We start from the raw sequence: 23,475 nt of genomic DNA on the forward strand, positions 1-23,475 counted from the left end.
ATTCCCCACCCACCAGCCCATCCCCCCTCCTCCCTGCGCTGCAGCCAACCGGCTCGTGCGCGTCCCTGGAGCGCGCTATAAAACCTGCGCCGGTGGCGCTGGGGAGGACAGGCGTGCAGAGCCAAACTCCAGCGGAGGAAGTCTCGTTTTGTGAAAGCGGGAGGAAAAAGCCTGAGCATGCAGAGTGCGCAGAGCATGAGTCCCTGTCTGCCCAAGCGGTGCCTTTGCCTGGCTTTCCTGCTCCTCCATCTCCTGGGACAGGTGAGTGGTGCAACCCCCTGGAGACTTTGCCCTCCTGGGCGGTCCCTGCTCGGTCCCCGCTCGGTCCTCTGCTTCGGTGGTCTCTGCTGAGAGGTTTCTCCTTCATGTCTCGCCCGCCCCCAGGTCGCTGCGACTCAGAGCTGCCCCACCCCGTGTCCGGCCCAGTGCTCCAAGACGCCGCCGACCTGCGCCCCTGGGGTGAGAGCGGTGCTGGACGACTGCTCCTGCTGTCTGGTGTGCGCCCGCCAGCGCGGCGAGAGCTGCTCCGAGATGGAGCCGTGCGAGGAGAGCAACGGCCTCTTCTGCGACCGCAGAGCGGACCCCAGCGCCCAAACGGGCATCTGCATGGGTAATCCTGCCCGGCCGCCGCTCACCTCTTCTCCCGCGGCTGGGGCTGCTTCCTCTTTCCTCTCCTTTTCCTCCCCCATTCCCGAGGGTGATGCGCAAATAATAATAATGAGGATGCAGTAGGTGATGTTTATGGAGCGCTTCCTGTGTGCCAGGCACGGTCTAGGGGCGTTTGGGGCTTTGGGGAGGACCAGAAGCCAGAGAGGAAACCTGTCCGCGGAGGTGAGAAACATTCATCACTTGCCTCCCTAGAGAAGAAGCTAGATAGACCGGGAGCAGAGCAAAGTGAAGTCATTTCCTTTGGGCATTTCCAGGGGGACGTTTAGGAGTGATGGAAGCTTGGGCTCACTCAGGCGCTCACAGTTCCCCCACTGCGCCCCGGCGGGTTTGTTTTCACACCTGTAATTGTCCCATTTGAGCCAAAGCAACCACTAGTCTCCTGGGACCACTGTAGAAGCCATGTCTGGGCTGAGAGTAAAATAAAATGCAGGCAACCAGCCAATCCAAGCTGGTGAAACTTCATCAATAGGGATCCGTTTTCCACGTGGTGCACCGTTTGGAGGGAGGCTGTCCCTGCATCTCTGGATAAGAGGGATTCGAATAGCAGCCTACTTTCCTTTCTAAGCTCTGATGATTTATTGTGCTGGAATGCCAAGGAATCCTAACGCCCTTCCCAATTTGACCAGTTCACCCATTTGAAGACTATGAGGTGCACTTTTTTCTTTTTATTTCTAAGCTGCTGGAGTAGGAGAATCTAAATCTAAGGAGGTTCTTGCAAAAATGACTTTATCATTGGGAACAACAACTGTGGGACCCTGGGAGTGTCATTTCTCAATTCTGCACCTTTTCTCATCCATATCATGAGTGGCAGGACTGGGTGGTCTCAAAGGCTTCTTCTTGCTCTGGGAGGCCTCCGTGAGGACATCTCTCTACTGGGGATGGAGAAGAAACAAGATCTCCCCAACCAGAAAAGGAAGGCTTTGGGGTTTAGAACATATGCTGCAAATCCTATATAGCTTCTCCAGTGTATTGTGTTCTTGTTTTTCTCTCTCCCCTTCCCTCTCTGCCCTGCTTCCCCAATATTCTAGCGGTAGAAGGAGACAACTGTGTGTTCGATGGGGTCATTTACCAAAGCGGAGAGACCTTCCAGCCAAGCTGCAAATACCAGTGCACCTGCAGAGACGGGCAGATTGGCTGCATACCCCGCTGTGAAGAGGACCTGCTGCTGCCCCAGCCTGACTGCCCGGCTCCCAGAAAAGTGGAAGTGCCCGGGGAGTGCTGTGAAAAGTGGATCTGTGACTCAGCTGAGAAGGGAGACTTAGGGGACCTCCTCGCCCTTCCAGGTGAGAAACTCAGGGTCCCTGAAGGGGGGGGTCACAGCACAGACTAAATGCAGGCAGGAAGCTCCTGAGCTCCTTTGGATTTGCAATGAGAAACTGGCCTCGGTTCCTGGCCACTCAGCTGTGGATTCCAGATTGCCCAGTGAGATCAAACACATCACTTGTTGGAATCCTAGCCAGGTTACTGAAGTACGCACACAGTTTCTCCTAAAGAGAACCTGCCAAATTCAGTGGTTCTTTTGAGCCATGGGACTGATTTTGTCTTAGTGAATGACTACTGTTTATATTTTAGTCCATCCCACTTGACCCTTATTAACATTACAAAAATAAAAGTAAAAAGTCACTCTTTTTTTCCCCTGGGTTCTGCACACTACCTGTGAGCTCTCAAGGCCAGCCTCCCTAAGGAATGCGCCTCATCCCTAGATAGGTGTCACAGAGAAATGTCACCTTTTCAGATGCTATAGGAAGGGTCAAGTGACACTTCAGGATCTTTGTTTTGCTTTTCTTTTTGTTCTATCTTATAAAGGAAATAGTTTTTTGAGAAAAAAAAAAACCCTCAAGAGCCAGTAGAGAATATTTTAGAAGCCATTAATCAGCCAGATTATTTATACTGGCAGTGTACAGAGCTTTACCATTTTCCTGAGGTCAGAAATTATCAGCCATGCCTTACAGATAGGAAAACTGCCATGTAGAGGAGAAGAAAACTTGCCGTGTGCCCCAAGCTGTGCATATTACCTGTTGACACAGAACTTATTGTAACCAAAGGTTATGTGATTGTCTGTATCGCATAACCCAAACAACCCCTTCCACCTCCCTAAGGCAGAAGAGAGCTTTCATCACTATTTTGGGTGGTTCTACTTACTCATCCAATTAAAATTTTATCATGATCTTTTTTCTGTACAGAAATCACATGTTGAAGACACTACAGTTTATGGGATGGTTGTTGATGCTATACTGTTCTATAATCTTAAAACTACTAAGCTTCTTAAAGACAAGCTCTCCTAAGCTTCTCAAGGACAAGTTGGACAGTCATTTCACAAAGATTTCTTGAAGGCCTACAATGTGCTAGGCACTGTGTTACCTGTTAGGGGGTTGTAAATACAAAGATCCAGTTCTGTCCCCTGAGAGCACCTGAGTTTGATAGGTACAGAATTTAATGAGACCCTCTTTCTAATGATGGTTGAAAGAACCGCTTTGCAATCCCCACATTTTACTCAATGCAGCTGTCTTTATTTATACATCCCATAGCCTACAGGACAGAAGCCACTGTAGGAGTTGCAGTCTCTGACTCCAGTGTCAACTGCATTGAACAGACCACAGAATGGAGTGCATGTTCCAAGAGCTGTGGCATGGGTTTTTCCACTCGGGTCACCAACAGGAATCCACAGTGTGAGATGGTGAAGCAGACTCGGCTGTGCATGGTGCGGCCCTGTGAGCAAGAGCACAAGCAACCAACAGACAAGGTAGGAGCCTAGAGGTAGCCTCCCATCGCAGACGCGGTGTCTGGCCTCATCCGGGCCTGGGCTTTGGAAAGTCACTGTGACTCTAGTTGACTCAGAGGTCATCTCTTGCTAGGAGTTAATCCCAGGGGAAAGGCAGAGAGGTTCCTAAAGTGAGTGTTTACCTTCTTTTTTTTCTCTTTGATGGATTGAAATATCCCAAGCAGCTCACAGCAGGTCCACAGGTTAAGAGCGAGGGGCCAGTCAACTATAATAATGTCCCCAATTGAGAATGGTCTGGCAAGTCCCATTCTGTTCCTGGAGAAAACTGGCTCCTTTTAGAGAGGTCATTTCTGAGCCCAGTTTCCTTCACTCCTTCAATCTGTAGGAAGCAATGGAGTAGGAACCATAGCTCCTTGCTCACCCCTCAGTCCCTAACATCCTACCTGGTACATATTTTGTGCCTGATAAACAATTGTTGATGAATAAATGAATGGATGTCTGGGAATTATTTTCAGTATTTTTAAAAGCCTAGTGGGAGTAGTATATTTGCCAGCATAACACAATATGTGCCAAACAAAATAGCACATTTCTTTCCTTTTTTGCTGGAATTATATCAACTCAGAGTGTTAATGCTGAGTGCAAGGCATGCAGATCCAAAGCTCTGATTGGTTCCTGATGATATCACAGGCCTTGTTAGCAGAGCCCTGGATCAGATAAATGCACTACCCAAATTGAACTATTATATGGACCCTCGTACAAACCTAAGGCCAAAATAAAACAGTCCCTAGCAATGAAAGATTTGCATATCTCTGTGCTGAGGCCATAGCATCTAATGCTTAAGGACGCAGCTCTGGAGCCAGACAGCCTGGCTGTAAATCCCGGCTTCCCACGTGAGCTAGCTGTGGGATCCTGGGCAATTTTCTTAACCTCTAAGCCTCAATTTCTTCCCCCATATAATGGGGCCATTTACAGTGGAGGTAGGACCTAAACGTTCTTATGAGGATTAAATAGAATGAATTTGCAAAGTGCTGGGCATAGATTACTCTGTTAACATTAGGCATCGTTACTTGACATTAAGCATCATTTCTGTTTATTGATAAAAGAAAGAGTCTAGTGGTTGCAGTAGTTATATGGCAGCTCAGCTATATGACTTTTTGAGGTCCATCCTAATTTTATGTTTCTTCCACCAATTTAGAAAGAACATCTAGAAACACTTTATGCCTAAAATTATATGCTAGAAGCCACACCTCTTGATACTTAGGGGAATTCTAACACACATGTAACATAGTCAGGCAGGGGCACCCACGAAACAGTCTCTGTCCCCATCTGTCTCTCACTTACATGTACATACAGACACACAGGTATCCATACACATACGGAGGTGTTGCTGACCTTGCATCTTTTTGTGGATGTTGGCAAGAATATATGCTAAACATTAATATGAAGAAGGAGGAGGGGCTGGCCCCATAGCCAAGTGGTTCAAGTTCCGCACACTCCACTTCAGTGGCCTGGGGTTCACGGGTTCAGATCCCAGGTGCAGCTCTATTCCACTCATCAGCCTTGTTGTGGAGGCGTCCTACATACAAAGTAGAGGAGGATTGGCACAGATGTTAGCTCATGGCAGATCTTCCTCACAAAAAAAAAAGAAAGAAAAGAAAATGGAAGAAACAAGAATCCCTTAAATATGGTGAAGGATACCGAAGCTCCTTTATTAAATAAGGCTTTTCCATGGGTTGCCTCTAAAATTTTGCTTTTTCTATTGTTTGTTTTACCAAAATTTGTATTTTTTCTTGTAACTTGCACCCTGTTTAATATTGGGAGATACTATATTTAAGATATTTATTTATAGTGTAAATATATTTCATAAAGATTCTAGAAATTTGTTTGGAATCTAGGGAAATACTAGAATAATAGTTATTACTTTCTTATCACCAAGAGATTCTTAAAGGTGAGACAGTCCTCAAAGGGTAGTCCCCAAACTAGCAGCAGCAGCCAAGCCTTTTTAGAAATGCAGATTACTGGGGCATACATCAGACCAACTGAATCAGAAACTCTTGGTGTAAGGCCCAGCAATCTGTGTTTTACCAAACTTTCTAGATGATTCTGATGCACACGAAAGTTTGAGAACACTGCTTTAAGAAAATTCCGTGTCTCCTCATTCCACAAGCTGTGGACTGTGCCTAGGAAGGTAGAAAGCAGTGGAGAAGTGTGGCAAATTTGTAGGTGAAGAAATCTAAGTGGGAAATAAAAATGTAGTCAATTCCTTGCTGAATTATCAATATTAGGGCTCCTCATCAACCGTTACTAATGGAATATTAAATAAATTCCCCACTTACTCTGCCTTCATGGAAAATAACCTTAAATTCTATTGTCTTAGACTTTCCTGAGGTTATAGAATAATAGAAGGGATGGGCTTTGCTTCAGACAACTTCAATTACTAGATGATTTCTAATTATTTTTGTCCTTGGAGCCTCCACGTACTCATCTGTAAAACTTGGGCAATTGTTCCTTATGTTAATAATTGTTTCTTGTATGAGTGAATGTTATTAATAACGTTAAGTGAGTTAATGTCTAAAAAATATTTGAAACATTAGTAGGCTTGCAATAGTGACAAATGTATTCCCTTTCTCTTTATGACACCTGAGAATGCGTTTGGCTAAAAATAACACCAAAGCCTGTTGTAGTGGCTTGAAAAAATAGGTTTGTTTATAATACATAGGCTTTCACCCTCATGCTTAATACCACAAGGTCAAAAGATGGTTGTGCATGATTAGGTCTGGTTTCCACTTCCTAGACAGGAAGGAAAACGAATGCAGGAAGCAATAAAGAGCTATACCTGTTTTGAAGGGCGAAGGATTTCCCAGAATCCCTTGATTTATGTGTCATTGGCCAGAACCTTGTCACAAGGCCATCCAAGCTCCTAGACATTCTAGGGAAGCAAACTCTTTTAGCTGACCACATTGCCTAACAAAATTAATGTTTTGTTAGCAAAGAAGAAAGAGTAATGGATATTGGGTGGGCAACTTGCAAGTTATTCCATACCCTTAAAATGGTCCCTTGGAGGAACGATAGCCATTCCATGCATCACTCCTTTTCTTCTTTCTTAGAAAGGGAAAAAGTGTCTCCGCACCACGAAGTCACTCAAAGCCATCCACCTGCAGTTCAAGAACTGCACGAGCCTGCATACCTATAAGCCCAGGTTCTGTGGGGTTTGCAGTGATGGCCGGTGCTGCACCCCCCACAACACCAAAACCATCCAGGTGGAGTTCCAGTGCGCCCCAGGGCAAATCATCAAGAAACCAGTGATGGTCATCGGGACCTGCACCTGTCACAACAACTGTCCTCATAACAACGAGGCCTTCCTCCAAGAGTTAAAGCCGAACACCAGCAGAGGGAAGATGTAACCTGTATCCCTCGAGAGGCACACCCACAGAGGCAAACTGTAGCTGCCCACCATCAAATGAATATAAGAAAAATGATGAAGAGTTATTATTTCACCCCTGAGTCCTATGTATTTTCTGTGGTCGTATGAGGTCAGTTATATCTGTCTTTTTTTAATGAAAGATATGATTAACAGTAACCTTGGAATCAAGGTAAGCTCAGGATAGTGCTTAGGGATGGCTGACTTTTCCGTGGTGTTTATTCCAAAAGAAAATCTCTACAAATTTAAGAAAGCAGACATATGTTTTACTGTGTAGACTCTAGCGCATTCCACCCATCTTATTTTGTTATACACTTGTGCAATTTCAAGAAAATGACACCGTAACGAATGACTCAGTGAAGTCCAGGATCTTACTGAAGATGTCAAATATTTCACCATATATTGAGGTTTGACTTGATTCTCTGTTGAGCTCTCTCTTTGTGGAGCTCAACTCTGAACTTCCAAGTCCGAGATCTGAGGAAACAAAAAGCTCTCAACTTGAAATCCAGAGGTTTCAAGATTTAGTTTTCTGTTTAGTTATTCACTAGGAAACTAGAGGTATCTGCAGTAATGGAGTTTGTTGATTAAGTGGACTGGTGTCATAAGCATTTCAGACAGATTGACTCCTTTCCAATAGAAAGAAGCTGAACAGAAGACTCCCCCTAATACGGAGATGGCCAGACCCTCGCAGCCCTCATCCTTTTGTACCTGCTGGAGGCCACTGGGGCTGGCTAGTTTTTTAATTCAGAAGAAGCAGAGCATATCAGCAGAGATCCTCTCATCTTACTGATAAGTAAACTGAGGCCCAAAGCACCCGATGACAACCTTTGATGACTTCCAAATGTGCTTGTAGTGGAATTTTAAAAAAGAAGGATGGAATCGACATGACCGTGGTGGCAAGAGACGACAAATTTTATGGGACTCTAGGATTATTGTAGACATGCCCAAAACTTATCCTTGGGCCATAATTATGCAAACTCACGAACAAGATCTGCGTGTATCTAATTTGTCAGGCTATCAGATAGGCTGCAAACTTAAATGTATACATTCTTCTAATGTCACCATGTGTGTTCAGCTTTTCTCCTTTAATGTATTTATATAAATGTAAGTTATACATTTTTTAAAATATTCTTTTTACTTCTCTACTTGTCAGACATCACTAAATAAACATGATCTTATCAATGTGTGACTCTGCTATTACTTTTGTGTTTATAAGTTGTTTATTGAAAATAAAAATAAAATTTTAATTTACAAATTAAATCAGACACCAGGCGACAGCTTCTGTTGAAAGCAAAGTGAATATTTTTAGATGAGCTTACAATTTCTTATCAGAATGGAAACAGAAAACAGCTCTTACTGAGTTAGATGATGTCTACTGCCAAGGGCTCAAATATTCTCCACACTGTTTACTCAAACCAACACCTTGAGCCCTGGCATTTTTTTCTGGACAAGCTGCTAGATACCACTATATATTATTAAAATTTGAACTTCTTGTTGGATCAAGCAAAACTCACCTCCCTGGGTTCTTTAGCTAGTTAAAGATCTCTCTATCCTCCCAGTTACCCAGCTTCAACCACCAGCGTTATCTGAATCAACCTGCTCTTGCTACCTTGCTACATGCCCAGAAAAGCATATTTCCAGGGGCAATGCAGAGCAGAGCAATGAGCAGGGCTGCCATCTGAGAGTGTGAGGGTCAGAGTTCATATAACTTTTGTCGTTTAAAGCTTCTGGCTGATGTAGTGGGTCTATAGTTCTTCCATAATTTAAAAAAAAAAAAAACTTTTCTTATTCTCAACTTCGCTTCCTGTATCTGAAGTTTCCTTCTCACTCATCTCTTTAAGTAGTGTCTCTTTGTCATTTAAGATCGACTGTAAAGCAGGAGTTTATTCAAAGGAAACTACCAAAGACAGCTATTTGCCACATACTTTGTGATGAACGCTTTACCTTCATTGTATCAGTTAATTTGCACAAGAGCCCTACGAGGTGGGCATTCCTCCCCATTTTACAGATGAGGAAACTTTTAAAACTTTAAATGGATAGGGCCAGTCTGGTGGCATAGTGGTTAAGTTCACGCACTCTGCTTCAGCAGCCCGGGGTTCATGGGTTTGGATCCTGGGCATGGACCTACACACCACTCATCAAGCCATGCTGTGGCAGCATCTCACATAGAAAATAGAGAAAGATTGGCACAATCTTCTTCAAGCAAAAGGAGAGAGATTGTGAACAGATGTTAGCTCAGGGCCAATCTTCCTCACCAAAAGATAAATAAATAAATGGATAAAAGAAACTAGTGGATCTAGAACTTAAACCAGAATCCTTTTGCTTCTGCTTTAAACTCTCACATTTCCATGCAAAGATTGTCTATCTGAGAGGCTGTTTAGTCCAATACTGTCTGTAATAGAAAAATGGGAACATTCAAAGGTCCAACAATACAGATTTGGTTATGGATAAATCCTAGTACCTCCATTATGATGAAGAACCAAGCAACCTTTAAAATGAAAAGGTAAGAAAATAGTTATGCCCCCAAAAGGTCTAGAACTATGGAAAGGGTCATTCAGGTTTGTTCAAAAGTATCCATGAAACAAATGAAAAGAGAACTAGGAGAGAATATGCAACAAATATTACTGATGATGTCAAGATGTTCTCATTTTTTTTCCTTTTTTGTGATTTCTTTACTTTTTTTCCTTTTTAACTGAAAATATGCTACCTTTATAACCAGAGAAAAAAAGGCATGGCTGACTTCAGCTATCCCTTCAAGGGCAGTTCCCTCACACCTCTACTCATTCATGCTGAGTTGGCAGCTCCTCCTAGCATCCAAGACATTGACTCTTTCATTCATTTTGTTCATTCAAAAAATACTGACTGACTGCTTCTGTATACGTAGCATTGTTTAGGTCCTGGGAATACAGCCATGAATAAAACGAATGTCAACAATAAAATAAACAAGTTACCTCTTTTCTCTGTAATTTATATCTTGTTGGCAAAGGCAGGCAAAAGCAGGAAATAAACAACAAAGAAGATAAATATCAAATAGTGATAAATAAACCCTAGTACAATCATTGCAACAGCATGATCTGATTTCTCGGTGGCTAATTTGCCTGGAGGTCGTCAAGGAGGTTGTTTCTGAAGAGATAGCATTTCATCTTAGAGCTGAATAACCAAGGTCAGGAGAAAGAATCTTCCAGGCAGGGGTAACCACTAGTGCAAAAAACCCAGTGTCAGGAATAAGGTTGGAGCTTCATTAAAGAAGATCCATGTGGCTGGGGCAGTGCATGAGGAGAGTGGGAGATGAGGTGATTGAAGAGATGGAACATGTAGGGCATGCCTCTCCATCAGAGGTCCCATGCTATTTTACAACTGATTCTTTAAATCCCATTACACTAAGCATCCTGAGACCAGCATCTTAGTCTTCTCTGTATCTGTCCCAGTACCTGGCACACAGTAGGACCTCACTGCATATATGTTGAATGGATGAATAAGTGAATGAACGAATTGACTGCGCACTGACAAAACATAGAATGTTCTTTGAAATAAATGTTAGGCTTCTAACTATCATTTTCATTGTCGCTATCACTATGATTTTCATTATGACTATAGCTTGGAGAACAATCCTCCACTCTTTTAACACATACAAGCACGTACACATATGAATGCAATCCTGAAACCATAACCAAAAACAGTTGAAAAAATGTGATCTGATCTATAAATATCTGCAAAGTACAGAATGTTCTAGCAAGACAACAAGGAAAGCAACATTTACTGAGCAGAGTTTAGGACTACAGAAAGCGGGCAGGCTTGGGAGTCATTCAAGCCTGGGTTGGAACACTAGGCCTATTCTCTCCCAGCTGTGGGATATGGGGCAATTAACACACAATCTCTGAGCCTCGGTTTCCACACCTGTAAGATGAGACCACAATATTGATAGAGTGACCAACCACCCTAGTTTGTCTTGGACTGAGATGGGCCCTGGGACTCAAGACTTTCGGCAATAAAATCAGGACAGTCCTGGGCAAACTGGGAAAAGTTGGTCGCCCTAACTATCAACCGCATATTGTAAGATAATATGTGTTCATAAGCGCTTGCTGTTCCAGGCACATAGTAGGCCTGCAGATGATAGTATAATAAGTATCTAGTAAAGCCAAGCAGTGCCCCTTAGTCTATGTCTGTCCTATTCAGACCTCCTTATTAACCTCATTTTTAGAGGGAAAGAGGAAGGGACTCAAAGAAGCTAATGACCTATTAAGGACACAGTAAATGAAGGAGCTGGGATTCAAACTCAGGGTCTGCTTGAGCTCAGAGCCAAAGAGCTTTCCTTTTTACAGTGCCGCAGTCGCTGAGGCCAAGTATATTTTCAGCATCCAAAACAATTCCAGCCGTTTTCATTTTTGTGCTATTTTCCCAAACTATAAATGTTCTCTTTTAGAAACAGCATTGCAAAGTAGTGAGATGGTTGAGATCATTCTGTGAATGTGAAATTTTGAAAGCACTTAATTGCTATTTAGTGATAAGGCAATCTTCATTGAAAATTATTTGGGGATTTTTCTTTTACCACACAAGGATTTAATTCAACAATGCAGCAAGGACATCTTTAACTACACAAGGAAATAATTTGTCACATACTTGTCTGTGCTTGATGAGATTATCAATGAAGCTTTTGATGGAGATTTCTGGGCAGTAATAGATGTCTCTGCCAGTATCTTCCTTGGAGAGACCCATCGTCATGTTTCCGGATGGTTTTCACTCTAAAATGTTCAGTATTATAAGTCAAATCATCAAAACAGTATGTCCTTTTGGCTGTGTGCTATCAAGCTTAGTTCGAAGATTCGTTATTGTTGGAAATGTATTCATCTTAACCACACTGCATGGTCCTTGCAGGCAGTGCTATGCTGTCTTGACCACAGAGGGTTCACCAAATTCAATTACCACTTCAATAACACTGCTGGCACTTGCTGAACTCTGAATAATGAAGCATTCTCCGCAACCATCCAGCTAAGGACTGTGAATTCCTGTTACTTTAAGCCAGCTGTTCCAAGGATACTCAGGAAGTGCAAAGGGTAAGGATGGCAATGTTGTAACATTCTTCCTAAAGGATGTATATCTTTCTCCTTAGGACAAGAAAATGAAGGTCTGAATTTCAGTCCAGGAAGCGCTACAAAAGTTCCATTCAAATGGCAGAGTTCCACACAATGAACAGCCCACCGGTTCTACTGGAAGGAGCTTAGAAATAAATGTTCTATAATCCAAGAAGAGGATGTTGCTTGGACTTATTTTTTATTAGCAAAATCTGAGAAACAGGCTCTGCTTGTAACAGATTCAGAAGTCTGGAAGAGGTTACAAAGTTCTCAGCATGGGTTAAGTAAGGGTCACTATGCTCCAAGCTGACCCAGATTTGTCATGATGAAGCAAGGCCACTCACAAGATCCTTGGAGGACCTTGGCAGACGAGATCCCAGTAAATGTGAGTCCTAGTTGCACTGAAAGCTCGGCAATGAGAATCTTCTCCAATACTTTGCAGAGCCTCTCAGCCTCCGGGAAAAAGGATGAAAACTGCATGGATCCTGTTGAGTGTGCCCTGTCATCTCCATCTCCCCAAACTCCTTATCCTGGTTTAAGACTCTACTTTAAGTTCACTTTCTCTAAGAAGACTTCTTGATCGGCACCTTTCTGCTCCAACAGAACCGACTACTCCCTTTCACGTGCCCAATTGCTCCTTATAACAACTACTATTATAGCAGCTAAAACATCTTACCTCTGTTATTTGCATTGATATCTGTCTCTCACTAGATTCTAAGCTCCATGAGGGCAGGGGTCTTGTCTGGTTTTCTCACCACTGTTTCACACCATGCTTCTCAAAACGTTCCATCATGTTACTCCAAACAGCTGAGCATAATGAACACCTGCAGCAGAAATCCAGCATATCAGGCCAAAGCTTCTCTGGCATGCCACATTTTCTCTTAAAAATTCAGGTAATTTGACTTCTCTTTAATATAGCCATATTCTTTTAAACAAAAATAGCATCTAAAATTTCAAATTGGCTAGCTTATTAAAATTTTCTCACCCAAATCTTCAAGTCAAATTGATGCTTCAGGATGATGCTTGGCATTTACACTGAAGCCTCTTGTATCTCCTTGCGTACTTCACATAGTCAAATTAGCAGTAATAATAACAGTAATTCCAATTTTTTTTCAAGTTTATCAAGTTTATTAGGCACCAGGCAAAATTTTGTTTAATTCATATATCAAAAAAATTTAAAATCCTGCCAGTTGACCTAGAATACCCCATCAATTGTAAACAGTAGTTAGCTCAGAGCTAATCTCCCACAAAAAAAAAAAAAGAAATACAAAATGCTTATTTTAGAAAATGAAATTTAGAAAGAAGATAAAGAAGGAGGAGGCAGAGGAAGACGAGAAAAACTAATATTTATCAAGTTTATTAGGTACCAGGCAATATGAAAAGTGCTTTACGTAGCTTATGTCATTTGCTTTAGTCCTTTGAAAACTCCTAAGTTATTGGTATTATTGTATATCAAAATTACAGGTAAGGAAAACAAAGCTTTGGGAAGATAAATAGCTTGGGCAAGACCGTAGATCTATTATGTGATAAAGCCTGATCTGAATCATCACATTCTTAATCCAGAATTTGTGCATTTAATCCATCTGCCTTGTTGTCTATATACTTATTCCAGTTGAGAAGTAAGTAGTAGGTTCTCAAGAAAGTCAAATGGATGAATGAGTTGCTACTAAAGCCTGAAGGATTTGGGCTCTGGACATTGGTCAGTATCCATGGAACTTCCCTAACAGGAGCATGGGGGGGCATATGTAGCTCTTTGCCAAGCAAAATCGTTGACTTTGGGTAACAAGTCTGAGTCCAAGAACTGCCAGGAGCATAATCTTGAGCTTTTCACCAGCCATTGAGATTAAGGGAAGCATTTCATCTTTTATGTGTTCATTAATTACGTAATTAGTCAATTCAACAAATATGTATTGAGCATCTACCACATTCCAAGTTGGAACTGAAAATAAAGCAGTGAACAAGGCAAATACAGTCCTTACCCTCAGGAAGCTTATAGTCTGATGGGTTGTATGAGTTTTTCCTTAGAGCTCAATTCCTCAGACTCAATTATCCACCCTTTTTAGCCTTTCCTTGTTGGCTCCCATTCTCATGGGAGTGGGCTTCCTAGAGCTCATCCCCACTATTGGGTGACCCTCAAATCCCAAAGATCCAGAGAAATTAAACTCCCTAGAACTGATTCTGAAGCAGTGCAGACCCCTGTTCTTACGTAAGCCAGCTCTTCATCTGAAGTGTCCTGAGAAGCCAATTTCTCACCTGAATATCGGCTACTTACAGAGACCCCTCTGCAGAAGTCATGGGAAAGGTGAGTCTCTTGTGCCTATTAAACACACACTTGGAAGATTTCAGAAGTACACAGAGAGGTGGGGGTTCCAGAGGCCTCCCTCTAAGCCCCCATTCATTTAAGAGAACTATCCAGCCCCCAACCCTATGTTCAGTGGTTTATTCAGAGGGATCATGTTGTGGTCTTTTTCCTTTTGGAAGGAGGGCTCAATTTTTATTGTGCCCATACCCTTCTTGTTGCTATATTATCTACTCGGAATGTCTTCCTTCCATTAGTTTCACCTTTTGAAATCTTGTCTACCAGAAAATGCTATGCGCTAAGTTTACCCAACCCTCTATTACCCAATCCTTCTTGACACCATGCCTCTTCGACCAAGGCAAAAACCTGGTAGTGTTCATTGGAAAACACTGAACTTCAAATCAGAAAGCCAAGTCACATCCTAGTTGCTTGGGTTCTAGACTTCTATGTCCATAAGTGAGGATGTTGAATTCAGCACCTTCTGTGGTCTCATCCATATTGACACTTACAGAGTACCTACTGTGTGCAATGCACTTATAAATATCATCTTTATAACCTTATCTTTCCTCATAACAACCCTACAAGATAGTATATTGCCCTATTTTATAGACGATACTGATAAGGATTAAAATCCATGGATGCCTGGCTGCAGAGGTCAGAGTCCTTACAACATGACTTACCATCAGCCCCCAAGAGCTTGTAGTGCCCTTCCTCTACCCATTCTGTTTTATTATAAAGAGCATTCTAAAGGCTGAACTCATTGCAATACAAGCACTTCTGGTTTTTTGGATTAGAAAATAGCTGCCATGGCCTCTAGATTTATTCTGGTCTCTCTAGGCACTGTGGTGAGAAAATCAGCAACGAAAATACTACTTAAAACTGTGCCTACATAACATCTCCCAAACTGGTAGGGATGTGACAAAGTCAACCAGAAAACCAGCTATTGAATCTATATCCCACCAATCAAAAAATTTGACTTTTTTTTTCTTATAGGAACACAAGCTTTATCAGGCTGCTCTAATAAGGTATAAAGGTGAATCTATAAATGTAAAGGTTTATAGACAGATTCGTTGAATTGGTCAGCTTATGTTTTGGAATGGGTCATTTCATTTCAAACAACTTGTATGTAACCCAAGTTACTATCTAGTTAATGACCATTCAATATATTAAAAACAAACCATCCATTTGGTAGAGCCTCACTAACATTTTTTAAATCAACCTGTACTACATATCCAAGAGAAATGTATTAATTTGTTAATATTTTTACTCAGTCAAAGCTTGGGATTGTCTAAGGTCTGACCATGTACCTTTTGTCATATTAGGTTGGTCATCACAGATAAATTCTTATGACACACATTCTTTAACAAAATACTTGAACTTCATACCACGCTAGGATGGTTAATGCAATACAGAATGTTCAAACTTGGAACAAAAGTAAAGTCCAAGTACTATTTTCTATGACTCCTTAACACCACAAAGCCCTGCCTTTTAGTGGGCATTTTTTTCTTTCAACACTTTGTATTGATTTACACATTTCTTCAATCCTATATACATTAACTGTGCATTTACAGGAGCTTCAAATCTCATTAATTGCATATGCCTTTTTTTCACTGATTTTCTACTACTCTTTTATTTTTCTGTATCTTTCTCTTCTTTGATGAATAGCTCTGAAAATGTCCAAAGAAGGTATTTTACTGTATTCTGTGGGAGAAAAAATGACTTTATTTGACTTGGGTGTTCCCTGAACTCTACAGTCTCACTCTGAAAAATATAGTCACAGCCAAGATACCCTGATTTTTGCTACAAGTTCTCATCCCCACCCTGGTGAGCTAGGTGTGCATAGCATTTTGTACATGGGCAGTAAGCCCAGAGGCCAAAGTGCTTTCATTGATTATCTAGAGCTTATGTAGGCTCTTGGCCAAATTTTAAATTACTCAGAATTTGTGTATTCTACAGAATAAAAACACATTTATGTGTTCTTGGCTATTCCCCTGCTAGTTACATGATTCAGTTTTAAAGAGCAGTTGATACATTACAACTCACGAGGAACCACCTAGAGTAATATTAAAAGGGTGTTGCTTTGTTTCCACGCTTTCATGTTTGCCTTCTTCTCTTCTCTCTCCAACTTTTCCATTTTTTGCTTTCTTTTCTTCAAAAGATTTTTGGAAAGTGCAGGCCCTCCCCAATCTCTTGGTCCCCTGGGATGACAGTGAATTGTGACATTTGCTCTGTGTACCCACTGATGGCCTATTTTCTAGGCTAAACCATTAAACTGCCCTTATCAAGTTAGGAAACCATCTTTGAGATTATTCCTAAACTTAAGAGTGGGAAAGCAAACATAGGAGAAATTTCCTGCTCAATCTGAAATCATCAAAGCCGTTACTACAGTCATGGATAATACTTTATAGGCTGTGTTTTAACTCTCTTCAGTCCTCTACAAAATGTTAAACAATAATTCTGCACAAAATGGGTACACAATAAATGTTGTGTAAAAAAATAAAAGGATAAATTGATGGAAGGATCATTAGATGGAGAGATTAGATGGGTGAATAAAGGTATTAATGGACGAATAGATGAACAAACAAATGGGAACTGGCACTTTATGACTATCATTCCTTCACCCTTTAAATAAAAGTTTTACCTTTGCAAAATTGATGCTAAAAGTCTGGAAAATTCCATTAACAGTCATCTCAGGAACTTGTCCAGAGCTCACATCTGCCTACACCAATTGCTCCATCTTCCTTTCCCGGTTCTCAGCAACCCTCCTTATAGTTCTATGCCTCATTTCATTGTTTCTACTGATTCTTGTCCTTAACCTTAACCTGACCCGATTTCTTATGTATGTCTTCCAACCGCATTCTCCCTAACTTTACCCTTTCCACCTTTATGAGCCTGGCCACCTACGTTGGTCTATTCTCTCCCAACCTGTCTATCAAGGTATAGGAATTGGAAAGTTTACTTGAGCTGTTAGACTTAAAACCAGCACAATTTTCATTGGTATTGTTGATTCCCTTTGTCTTTGCCTGAATAACAAAGAACTCTAATACTACTGTGTGTGTTCGAGAGCCTTCTTTGCTACCAGTCTCCCAATTTTGTTCAGGATTAAGGCCGAAGTAGCTTAAGGAAGGTAGTACTCTCTTCTACTCTAAGGGAAAAATGTATGTAAAAGTAGTTTTAAAATTCTAAAACCCCATTTGAAATAAGTTACTATTAGGGGCATTAGCTGTCTACACAACTCCAAGACATCTGAATATAAATTCAAATTTTTCATCATCCAGATGCTTGATATTTGAAAAAGCCCGCTTGGCATTCTAGTCCCAACCCTCTGAATGATTAATGGAGCAATAAGCAGGAAAAGTCAATGTTTGTCATCTTGCAGACATTTTCCCTATAAAGCTTAAGTACCCTAACTGTGCTGCAGAGAAGGAAATATTATAAGTAGGTTTTAAAAAATTTGACCATACACAAAAATAGTCAAGCAATCTGAGTCACTTAGCTAAAAGAATAAATGACCGCTGGCAGAAAAGACAATCATCTCGGTTTTGGATATGTTTCTGTGCTTCTCAGAAGATCATATCAAATGTTTGAGAGCGTAACTCCTGTTACAAGTATTCTTTATGGTGGTAAGAAGGTGAAGTGTTCCATGGACAATGCCTCTGTCTATCCTGATTCAATTTAACAAGACAATATTTACTAAGCAACCAGTGTGTGTAAGGTTATTCTCGTGAAGGTGATATGCAGAACGCCCCATAATTTTGATGTTTGGAATCCTCCAACTTAATTCCGTGAAGACGTGATGTATCATTATGTGAGAAGTAATTAACATTTGCCAAGCACTTACGAAATTCAAATACAGCAAAATCTTCCTTTTCTATTACAGAAGATATTCGTTGCTAACCTGGGGAGGGTACTCACAGAATTCAATTTTATTTTCTCTCCAGCCTGGAAGGAACTTCTCTGCTGCTATTACCAGATTTGGGTCTCTGACCTGCTACCATCATCCCAATACTTGTAATGGCTTCATTTGATACTCTGTAGTGGAGTGAGGGATAAAATAGGGGAAATTTGCTCTCAAGTATATCACCACAGGAGTTCACAAAATGACTACCTTCTCTTCCCTGAGAACCACCTTACCTTTCTTACTCATGCCAAATATCTACTGGACTATGATGGGACTATAAAGGGACAGGTAGGGTAGATCTCAAAACAACAGTCCAAGGATAAGAGGAGGAGAGCTTAACTTGGTCCAATTTATGCATTCTTTTGCACTTCACTAGCGAAGGAAATCCTTGAAAGCAGGGTGCTCCAAATGAATTCTCTGTATTTCCTTAATATTCCTTATTTTTTTCACACTACTCTCTTTCAAGTCCCCTACTTCAAAGTCCAATCTGGCCTCTCAGATAATTCTACCCCTTCCCAATTAAGTCCTTCCATCTCTACTTAACTTTTATAAACTCAAGTGCCTGAGGCATTACCCTGAGGCTAATGGAAGTTTTACTGGACTCAGTCCTGTTTGACTCATGAGAAGAGGACTGGATCAGAGTCCTGTGGATGAGGCAGAAAATGAATGTTCTGAGTTTCATCTTCTGTCATCAAGTGGCTCAGCTGATATCCTCATGAGTTTACCTAAGAAGGGAGAGTACCTCCAGTCAAGGATTGATTTTTCCTCGAAAACAAAACAAACCAAAACCAAAAAACACAGTCTGTTCTGATATCATGATAAATGATATATCCCCTTTCAGCATGACTGTGACCTCACCCTTTGTGGAAACAATGACCCTGGAATTATTGAGAGAGGGGCCTTTGATTCTTTCTTAGGTCTGACTTATGCTCCTCTGTTCTAATGGGGTAGCTGTGGCTCTAATTAGGTTGATTTCCATTCCAAATATCCTTACAAACATTATCTCATTCAATGCTCTAACTACCCACTGAGGTACTGATTTTTCCACCCATTTTACTTGTTAAGATCCCTTAGAGTCCTAGCACTCTCACATTTAGTTAATGATTCTGGCATTTAAGAGAAAAATATGCAATCTGTAAGCTTAAAAGAAATAACTTATAATAAGTTCATTTGAACCATCAGTCATGTTTTCCACAAACGACGTAAGCCTTTAATTGCCTAAGTTTTCCAAAGGAATAGTAAAGCATCTTGCTGGTTTTGTGGATTTCAGCCTTTTCTAGAAAGCTCTTCAGCAGTATCCATTTAGAGAACTTGGAGAAGACAATCTTTATTGAGTGGACATTATGACTATTATCATAAACTGGGAATACTCCTATTTCTCTGTATTGCAAAGCATAGCAAAATATCTTATTCAATATACTCTTATAAACTTTATAAATCATAACCCATTTTGCATGACAGACCTACCCAAGAAAAATGAGGAAAAGAGACTGAGATTTCTATTCTTTCTAAATCATGCTTCATTCCAATTTATCCCCCATATCAGAGAAAGATAACTGATGCTATTTGGATGAGCTCATTTAAACATGTCAAACTCTTTTCATAAAGATTAATTAGACTATGTCAGCTATGCTGGTGGTAAAGCCATCTAGTTTTAAATCTTGAAGAGGTAATATACGAAACATGCTCAATCTTTAGCATGGCATGCATAAAATCAATATTTCAAGCTCCTTTGGGAGTTACAGCCCAACATGCTGCTTATAAATTGTCATAATGACCTCACCCAGCCCCTCCTGTCCAATGGGGAAAATGGGATTACTCAGCCTTCAAGGAGGAACTCAAAGACTAGGCAGTTCACAGGAGCTGTGGACAGGCTGATGGTTTTCTAGAAGACAAATGTCAGATGTAGAAGTTTCCTAGATGCCATGCCTTAATCAGTCCCAGCTGCTCCTAACTCAGAGAGCCAAACTCAGTCATCGGAAACGCTTTGGGGACAGCAAAGCAGGGGCATGTTCAGAGACCATCCTGAATGGCTTCTCACTACACAAGAGATCATAACAGAACTTCCCAATATTCTATGCAGAAAAGGACCTCAAAATTTCCTCTGGTCTTACAAGATCTTATGGCGTATCTCACTGAATGAAGGAATTCCTGTTGACTGGTCTCTCTGAGCTTATTATCAATGTTTTAATTTCTGAGTTTCTTAACTTTTTGGAAGACTGAGGTTCTCCTTTGCAATTTGGACCATCTAAGATTTCCGCCATTTCTCCCATTGGTGATTAGAAACTCCATCTCTACTGGAGGTTGCTTTGGAAGGAGCCTGAGAAAGATATGGTTTAAGACTGACTAGCACAATGTTTTCAACTCGGGATACTTTTCTTCCCCAGGGGACATTTAATAATATCTAAAGACATTTTTGATCCTAACAACAAGGGGGCTGCTACTGGCATCTAGTGGGTAGAGGCCAGAGATGCTTCTAAACATCCTACACTGCATAGGACAACCCGCACAACAAGGAATTATCCAACCCAAAATGTCGAGAAGCCTTGCACCAGCATAATGGCAAAAGCCTAAGTTTAATCATTGGCAAAAGCTCAATAGATTAAAAACTCCCTCATACGATGTTGCAGGAGACAAGAAAAAGACAGGCTAGTTATTCCAATGTTAACTAATAAGAAATCTCTGAAAGGAGATGTTACAGAAAGCACTTTTGCGACAAGATTGAGCAAGCCCCCAAATACATGTGGCTTCACAGTTGGCCCTTAGAACACAACTTAGAAAAGTAAATTCCAGGGATAACTGGAAAAAGGAATTGATACCCAAACATAGTCCCCGCTCGTAGCATATTTTAGCTGACTTACGAACCTCCAAGTCTCCAAAGCGTTAATTTCCAGAAACACTGAAAGAGGAGTTAAGATAAACATCAGCTGCAAGTTGTTCTTAAGCCACAGTTGGAGAGCAGGAAATATATTTTTCATTCATTTTCTCTCTGTCTCTCTCCTATGTGAGAAACATGGCACGCACAATTGGCGCCTATATTATCCGTCGGCCAATACTTTATCCCAGTTGCCTTAGCAACTGTCAATATTTGTCTGGTATGTCACAGCCCCAGTTGGCTGGTGTCTGGTTCAGCATCTACTTGTAAAGTTTAGGGAAGGGAGACACCAAGTGGTCTAAACTAACTGTGCTGCTGAAAACCGTCTCCTGCTTCATTTTATTTTCAGTTGAGATATGCTTATTAACTTTTTTCATCTGATGCTCTTTTAATGACCAACAATCCCCACAGTTAAAGTTACGGAAACAGAGAAGAACAGGGCTTGGAACACTCACGTTTTCTGTAAAGTAAACCAAAATTCTGTAAATTTACCAAACAGTAAATAGTTTAGTTTTTGTGGGCCATATGGTCTCTATTGCAACTACTCAGTTCTCGCATTATAGCCCAAAAGCAATGTTAGACCATGTGTACACAAATCCTACATTACAATAAAATTTCATTTACAAAAGCAAGCAGCAGACCAGTTTTGGCCCACAGGCGATAGTTTGCCAACTCCTGCAAGAGAACATAGAATCTATGTGCTGTTTCAGTCTACACCCGCAACTGCCCCCTCAAGTCTCCAAAATTTCAAGACATTTGAAAGAATCCCTGCAAAAAGAAATACCATCGATATTCAGCCAATAACATTTGTACAACTATTTAATGTGTGCACACTGTGTTCCAGGCACTGTTCTGAATACCATGGTAACAGCAAGGTACAAGACAGTCAAAAATCTCTGTCATTGTGGAGCTTATATTTACAGTCAGTAATATAATGTATAAATAAGGTGCCTTGTAAGCCAAACGATGGTAAGTACTATGCCAAAATTTCAAAGGGGAAATCAGGACAGTAAATACTGAGTAAAGGAAGTACTGTAGGTTGAATTTTGTCCCCTAGAAAGATATATTGAAGTTCTAACCCCTGGTACCTGTGAATGTGACTCTATTTGGAAATAGAGTCTTTGCAGACGTAATCAAGTTAAGATGAGGTCATTAGTGTGGGCCCTGTTGGGGCCCAGAGCAGGCCACCCCAAAATATCCCACAATGGGATTGATTATTATTATTATTATTATTTTGAGGAAGATTAGCCCTGAGCTAACATCTGCTGCCAATCCTCCTCTTTTTGCTGAGGAAGACTGGCCCTGAGCTAACATCTGTGCCCATCTTCCTCCACTTTATATGTGGGCCGTCTACCACAGCATGGCTTGCCAAGCCGTGCCGTGTCCACACCTGGGATCCCAACCGGCAAACCCCAGGCCGCTGAAGCGGAAGTGCGCGCTTAACCGCTAAGCCACCAGGCTGGCCCCCCTTTTTTTTGTTTTTGGATTGATTATTTTTAATTAAAGTTATTTGAGAAGCAAAAAGGGCATTCTGACCCTCCTGTCTCTGTTCCCCCTGAGAGCAGGAAATAAGTCTCCCCTGCGGAAGGTGCTCTCCCTGCATCCTTATCACCAGAGCTAGGAATTCAGGGCCAAGAAACCCACACAAACAAACCTTAAATTAGCAAGAATGACCTTAAATTCCTCACTAATTACGAACCTCAAATCTAAGTTTCTTTATCTTGTCATTCCTCACAAATGTATTGTTTCTTTGTGTAAAAGATACATATACTGTCTGCTTTGTTCCCTCTCGGAGTCTCCTCTCTCTACGATCTCCAATACTTACGTACTAAACTGGGGTTTTCTCCTGTTAATCTGGTCTTGTGTCAATTTTATTATTAGTCCAGCCATAAGAACACAAGAAGGGAAGAAAGGGGATTTTTCCCTTGGTTCGACAGCCCTCATCCAATATGGCTGGGGCCCTTATAGAAGAGGAAATGCCATGTGAAGATAGAGGGACACTGGGAGCACCCCAGTGGTGGCAGAGGAAGAGATTGGAATGACGCAGCTGCAAGCCAGAAAATGGTGAGGATTGCTGGCTACCACCGGAGCTGGGAAGAGGCAAGAAGGGATTCTATCCAGAGCCTCAGAGGGAGCACGGCCTTGACGACAACTTGATTTCAGACACCTAGCCAACTGAACTGTGAAAGAATAAATTTCTGTTGTTTTAAGCCACGCAGTTTGTGGTACTTCGTTACAGCAGACCTGAAACTAACACAGGAGAAGAGGAAAAAGAGTGGCAAGGAAAAGCTCCAGCAAGAAGGTGAAGGAGTAACTCGCAGAGATAACTGTGTGAAAGTAATCCACCCAGAGGAAACGGTGAGCATTAAGACCCTGAGGCAAAAAAAGATCAAGGATGCCCTTGTGCCTGGGGCAGAGTGGACTATGGGAGGAAAAGGAAGTGATAATATCAGAGAGGTAAATGGAGCAGGAGGGCAGTGGGTCTGTAGGTAACCCCATGGAATTTGGATTCTATA

General features: G+C 41.4%; 1 protein-coding gene and 1 long non-coding RNA gene across 2 annotated transcripts; one reads left to right on the forward strand and one right to left on the reverse strand.

The window, feature by feature from the left end:
- The first annotated feature begins 126 nt into the window (after positions 1-126).
- Positions 127-7,994, forward strand: CCN3 (cellular communication network factor 3). Its single transcript, XM_001496635.5, has 5 exons — positions 127-261; positions 385-610; positions 1,698-1,952; positions 3,198-3,412; positions 6,499-7,994. Exons 1-5 carry the CDS (start codon positions 178-180, stop codon positions 6,793-6,795), a joined length of 1,077 nt encoding a protein of 358 aa, XP_001496685.1. The 5' UTR covers positions 127-177; the 3' UTR covers positions 6,796-7,994.
- Positions 3,162-21,148, reverse strand: LOC111775010 (uncharacterized). The gene is made up of 4 exons (XR_002810438.2): positions 20,950-21,148; positions 12,561-12,708; positions 4,784-4,967; positions 3,162-3,770 (listed from the first exon to the last, which is right to left on the reverse strand). It is a non-coding gene; the product is annotated as an uncharacterized lncRNA (long non-coding RNA).
- Positions 21,149-23,475: the final 2,327 nt, after the last annotated feature.

This window comes from Equus caballus, chromosome 9 (genome assembly GCF_041296265.1).
Source record: "Equus caballus isolate H_3958 breed thoroughbred chromosome 9, TB-T2T, whole genome shotgun sequence".
Taxonomy (NCBI): domain Eukaryota; kingdom Metazoa; phylum Chordata; class Mammalia; order Perissodactyla; family Equidae; genus Equus; species Equus caballus.

Coding starts and splice junctions, on each gene's coding strand:
- CCN3 (XM_001496635.5), top strand. CDS start 178: ATGCAGAGTGCGCAGAGCATGAGTCCCTGTCTGCCCAAGCGGTGCCTT. Junction 611..1,697: donor CCAAACGGGCATCTGCATGG/GTAATCCTGCCC, acceptor CCAATATTCTAG/CGGTAGAAGGAGACAACTGT. Junction 3,413..6,498: donor ACAAGCAACCAACAGACAAG/GTAGGAGCCTAG, acceptor CTTCTTTCTTAG/AAAGGGAAAAAGTGTCTCCG.